The 6114-nt window shown below is 43.1% G+C and overlaps 1 protein-coding gene across 1 annotated transcript; it reads right to left on the bottom strand.

The window, feature by feature from the left end:
- Window positions 1-1658: 1658 nt before the first annotated feature.
- On the bottom strand, window positions 1659-6082 carry rwdd2b (RWD domain containing 2B). Its single transcript, XM_055880808.1, has 5 exons — window positions 5361-6082; window positions 4738-4805; window positions 4418-4632; window positions 3654-3825; window positions 1659-3455 (listed from the first exon to the last, which is right to left on the bottom strand). Exons 1-5 carry the CDS (start codon window positions 5565-5567, stop codon window positions 3203-3205), a joined length of 915 nt encoding a protein of 304 aa, XP_055736783.1. The 5' UTR covers window positions 5568-6082; the 3' UTR covers window positions 1659-3202.
- Window positions 6083-6114: the final 32 nt, after the last annotated feature.

Genomic DNA, 6114 nt, shown 5'->3' with positions numbered 1-6114 from the left:
ACAGAAAGATAGGGATTGTGTTGATCCATGTGGGGGTGGAGGGGAACGAGGCAGCTGATGTACTGGTTAAACAAGCACTTAGTAGCAGGTAGTGGCTAAAAGCCTGATACGCACATGATGCTAGCTAGCGATGGTGCAGAGATGGCAGGCTAAAAGCCTGATACGGACATGATGCTAGCTAGTGATGGTGCAGAGATGGCAGGCTAAAAGCCTGATACAGACATGATGCTAGCTAGCGATGGTGCAGAGATGGCAGGCTAAAAGCCTGATACGGACATGATGCTAGCTAGTGATGGTGCAGAGATGGCAGGCTAGAAACCTGATACGGACATGATGCTAGCTAGTGATGGTGCAGAGATGGCAGGAGCAGTGGAATAGAGATACTAAAGGCAGGCATTTATTTCAAGTACAGAGGAAAGTCGGGGAGGACGGCGGGAAGGGACAGAAGAGAGGAGGCAATTTTTTTACAAGATTAAGGGTGGGACACAGCCGGTTGAATATATCTTTAAATGTGATAGGAAAGTGTGATTATTGCCTGGAAACCGAGACGGTGGAGCATGTATTGATACAGTGTGGTCAGTATGAGAGGGAAAGAGAGAGAGACTGAGATCAAGCATGAGGGAGAAGGGGATACAGGAAATCAGTTTAAAGAGTATACTGAGAACGTCGCCATTAGAAACAGTCGTAAATATTGGCCCACACTCCAGTACACTAGGTGGCGGTAATGCGCCATAATGTTGGATGCCAACTGTCAACAAACCCTACCAAAGAAGAATGAACAAGAAGTACATTACATCTCTTTTCCTAGATGTGAGATAATTAACTTGTTTTCTGTAATATCATATAGCTTGGGACTCGTGACATTACGTACTTTCAAAAATAATAGGCAGGTTTCTCGACTCATACCCTTGACTTTGATGAAAGGGATTGTGTTACTGATCTTAGCAAAGATGTAACGCACCATGACAACGTGAACGCGATTGATCATTCTGCTGAGTGGGGCGTTATACATTTCTCCATTTATTGTCCAATGGGATTCCTATCTCCTCCATTCTATAATATCTCTGCTACAGCTGTCATTTAGTTAGCAATAAATGACAAGTACGTAGCTAGACCTATTGCTCTGTTACACAACGTAAGAACCACAAGATGCAGGCTAGCCAGAAGGCTCTAATGCTAGCTCGATAGCCAGCCATGTTATGCCAATAGAAAAGAGACTGGCTAGCTAGCGTCAGCTTTGTAGCGGTTATGCTATGTGGAACCACTAATTCTTCCCTTCATCAGTAACGCCTTGTCGTAGCTTTCAAATTCTATAAATATCATTTAGCTAGCTCATAATTTTAACAACTTTTATCCATATTTAGCACAATGGAACACGTGCTTCCAGACCGGAACCCGGTGGAACTTGAAAGCACGTTGTGACAACACCTCACCCGATTGGTCAGAAGAAAAGATCCTGTCCACCAGACCTCGTGTTATTCTCTGATGCTTGTTTTCAGCTACAAAACTTTTGGCAGAAGTTAGTCGCTGAATTAGTGCCGAAACTCAGAGCGCACAGAATATTCACCAGTTGCAAGTTTAGTAAATTAGTTGCATTCCTTTTCAAAATGTAGTTGCATGCTTGCAATTCCTATAGAATTTATTCACATATCAATTGACATGTTTACAAGTGTTGTATTTATTCACACCCGTTATGCGCTTGCTAGTGTTGCATTTATCCTCATATTTTTTGTAACTACAAAATCATTATACAGGTTCAACTCATACTGTATTTCACATGTGCAAATCATGATGAACTGTGATAAAGCCAAGACATTGGTTCAGGAAGCCTGCTGTGCTAAAGCCAAAACATTGGTTCAGGAAGCCTGCTGTGATAAAGCCAAGACATTGGTTCAGGAAGCCTGCTGTGCTAAAGCCAAAACATTGGTTCAGGAAGCCTGCTGTGCTAAAGCCAAGACATTGGTTCAGGAAGCCTGCTGTGCTAAAGCCAAAACATTGGTTCAGGAAGCCTGCTGTGCTAAAGCCAAGATATTGGCTCAGGAAGCTAATGTATGTTTTCAGGCAAGGTTACTCATCTCCCGGGCCAAACCATTCATAGCCATTGAGGTTTTTAACTCAGTTTTAACTCAGTCAGTCCCCCTACCTGGTGTCACAGTTCTGAATCTAACTGTGTTTAGAGAGGAAGGTTAAACTCCAGTAGGGTTCAGACTTAAAGGCCTGTATTTGAGAAGGGGTTCAGTAAACCCCTACCTAACCCCCATTCTCACTTTACTGTGGGCTCGTCTCTGTGTGGACTCGTCTCTGTGCGGATTAGCTGTGGGCTCGTCTCTGTGCGGATTAGCTGTGGGCTCGTCTCTGTGCGGATTAGCTGTGGGCTCGTCTCTGTGCGGATTAGCTGTGGGCTCGTCTCTGTGCGGATTAGCTGTGGTTTTAAAAGGGTAGCAGACAGGATCAGCTGCCCCTCTCTTAATTCCTGTTGTCCCTGACTCCTAAGGTGCTACATTGGTTGGTGAGCGTCAGGCTAAGAACAGTCATAGGGATTCTACAGAGAAGCAACTGTGTTCTGTACGTAAGGACGTTGTGGATCGTGTGTCTGTATTCAATGATACAAAGGGTCTGTGGTTTGAGCTCAACCTGTAGATTATTTTTGGTATAAAGCAGATTTCTTTAACATTCAAAAATAACCCCCATAGACAATGGCCGTGTCCAAAATCTGTCTTGCATACTACTTACTGAAACAACATGCTGTGCCAATCGTACTATTTAGAACGTACTGTTTAGTAATGTATGCAGTAAACAACAAATAAAAGCATACTAGGCTCCTCCTACTGAGAATGCATCATCTAATGTGCAATTGCTTAGATTCCTGCTATTGGTTCATGTAGGTACTTGATTTACTCCATTGGTTCATTTGGGTACTTGATTCCTGCCATTGGTTCATGTGGGTACTTGATTCCTGCCATTGGTTCATTTGGGTACTTTATTCCTGCCATTGGTTCATTTGGGTACTTGATTCCTGCCATTGGTTCATTTGGGTACATGATTCCTGCCATTGGTTCATTTGGGTACATGATTCCTGCCATTGGATCATTTGGGTACTTGATTCCTGCCATTGGTTCATGTGGGTACAGCGTTCATTCGGGTACAACCAACAGTTATGGGACCAATCCTATCAGCTATACTACCAATCCTATCAGCTATACTACCTTCCTTCAATTCCAAAGTAAAGCTGAAAGACGTCTCCACATCCTCTCTCACTGAGGTACTGATAGAGCTGACCCAGGTTCATGTGGTTTCCTCTGTTCCCGTGTGGATCAAACATGGCCTCCTCGAACCCTGTGAACCTACGGAGGGAATCGATGTTGTCCGCCATGCTGGCCTCAGCACTCTGACTGTCCACAGAAACATCCTCTCTGTGGCGAATAATGATCTTCTTCCAGGTTAGAACCTTCACCCTGTAAACAGACAGAGGAGAGTGTTCTAGAAGCTTTACCAACACACATGGCGATCTGCTCTATTACAGTCTGATGTTAATGGTATTCCTATTGAGCCATTTTATGTTCGTTAAAAAAAACTATATCAAATGTTAAGGTGGAATGGATGGAGAGTCCCCCCCCCCCAAAAAAAATACATTACACATTTATAAGCCCTACCTGGCCCAGAAGTCTTCGCAGGCCGACTGAGGGCCTTCCACACAGATGATCCCAGGCTTGCCAGGCATACTGAACCCTGACAGACCCAGCTCCTTGGACCACTCCAGAATGTTCTTCCTCTTCCTCTTATTATAGATGTGGTGGCTGTAGATCCACAGGCGACTGAACTGCTCTAGAATAACAATAATATATTACAATAATATATACTGTTGGGTTCTGAAAATATGAAATATACCTTTTCATGTCACTGAGGGAGAGAGGTGAATGTATAACTTTTACATTATGTCAATATATATACATATGTTATTGTTAGCCATCAGGGATCCTACAGGAGGAAAAGAGACACTGTCTGGTACGAGTCAACATGACAGCGGTGAGTTGGGAAGGAGTGAGCACTTTGGGTTAGACGTCAGGTCAGATGAAGTGAAGAAGAACAGATATCACTAAGGTTCTGTCTAGCAACAGAGATGCATTGGCTGTTCAGATGAGTAGGAGGAGACTCAGCATAGGAGAAAGGGTTAAATATCAGTGCTTGTGTGAATGTCTTTTGTCTTATGCAGCTGTATTGACCCAATGGGTGAATAAACTTGATTTAAGCTTTACTAATCATCTGAGTTTTAATAGGTTCATTTTAGAACCTAACAATACATTTTAGTTATTCATTTGTCAAAATTCCAAAGTGCTAAGGGTTATGTTTATTGGAACATATGCAGAAACATACATAAAATAATGTCCTACAATAAATAAACCAGATAAAAAGATACCTTTGGGCTGCGGTGATGAGGAGGTAGACCGAGACTCTTTCTTGCCAGGGGCTGCTGTTGATGATGTGCTCTTATCGGTCAAGTACAGGTGTACGTTGTCTTTGACCCACTCCACGGCAGAGAGGACGCAGACATCTCCATGGCAGCTCTCTGAGAGGTAGGTGTTCATGTCTGAGTGAAGCTGTGCCTGCTGGGATCGGTTAAGGTCAGGACACCTGGGGGGGGGGGGGGGGGGGGGGGGGGGAACTCAATTCAAAACAACTTCATTTGTGTCCTTCAGACAATTCTATCAAGGCTATAGGGTTACAGAACTGGCTTACCGTACAGCTATTTCAGGTAAGACATTAGGGTAGTCAGATGAGTAGGTGCAAGATATGGTCACATTCACCTGAGCGGAAGAGGACAAAGGAAGGTCATTCATGTTTAAATTAATAACTATAAAATGACGTAAATATTGGTAAGCTGATCCAAGTCAATAGATATCCCTAGCTAGTGTATGACAGTCAGTGAATGTAGAATATAATATAATGATTGTCACGTTCTGTGTTTATATACCCTATAGCCCTCAAACTCAACTCTGGACTTCCAAGTCAGTTCCACTGCATTGTTTCATTGTTCCCTTCTAATCAGGGACTGATTTAGACCTGGGACACCACGTGTGTGCAATTATCAGGTAGAACAGAAGACCAGCAGGCTCTGGACCTCGTATGGCAATAGTTGAAAACCCCTGCCCTATATGTTGTGATGTGTGTTTTGTCCTATATTTATATTATTTTATAATCCCCGTCCCCGTAGGAGGCCTTTTGCCAGGCCGTCATTGTAAATAAGAATGTGTTCTTAACTGACATGCCTAGTTAAAGGTTAAATAAATTAAAATATGGTCTCAGCTGAGTCATGCCAAGTGAATGTAGAATGATTATCATGTTCTGTGCTTTTAGCCTACCCCCTTCACAGTGTCAGTGTCCATCTTCTGTTTGATGAGGATGTGTGGTCTGGACAGAGGATAGGTATCTGTTGCTCCCTCCACATACTCCCTGAGCTCAGCCACAGCTAGTTGGTCAGTAATCACCAACTCGTCTTCACCTGGGTACATACTAGAGAGTAGCTCTATCTCAGCCAGATGAGATTCTGCCTGCTCTAGATGGGCCATAATGTTCTAAGATTCCTGCAGAAAGTATGTGTTAAAGCCTTGTTGTTAAGACTCCTTTTTCAGAATTAGCCTAGGAGGACATGTGGGGAAGTGATTATTTCAGCACCTGCAGATGTCAAAAAGATTGAAAGAACTTAAAGTTACACGTCACCAACACAGGGAGTGTCATGTTCTCTTGATAAGTCGAGCCGGAAAAGATAACAGCATGCTCTTCATGGCGGAGGACCCAAACTCATTCGTTGTTAGCCATTAGCATGCTAGTTGCAAATCGTCCACAACTTAAATTAGCTAACTATCTATGGCTAGTTGGACAGAAAATCCGATTCTGTAAGAGGGAATCAGTGATTATTTGCACCATGTCAACTTGACACACTACCAAATATAATTAATTAAAATCGCTGCGATTAGTTTACGATGCTAGCGTGGCGTTTCTAACGACCCGGATACATTTACCTACTAGATCGGCTGGACACCGGGACAGATATAATGTAACACATATACGTCGTCACAGATATAACAATAAGACAGATATTTCACTGGATGTATA

Source organism: Salvelinus fontinalis, chromosome 24, assembly GCF_029448725.1.
Source record: "Salvelinus fontinalis isolate EN_2023a chromosome 24, ASM2944872v1, whole genome shotgun sequence".
NCBI classification, from domain to species: Eukaryota; Metazoa; Chordata; class Actinopteri; order Salmoniformes; family Salmonidae; genus Salvelinus; species Salvelinus fontinalis.
The sequence above is the reverse complement of the archived record's forward strand: the minus strand, read 5'-3'. Positions and strand labels throughout refer to the sequence as shown.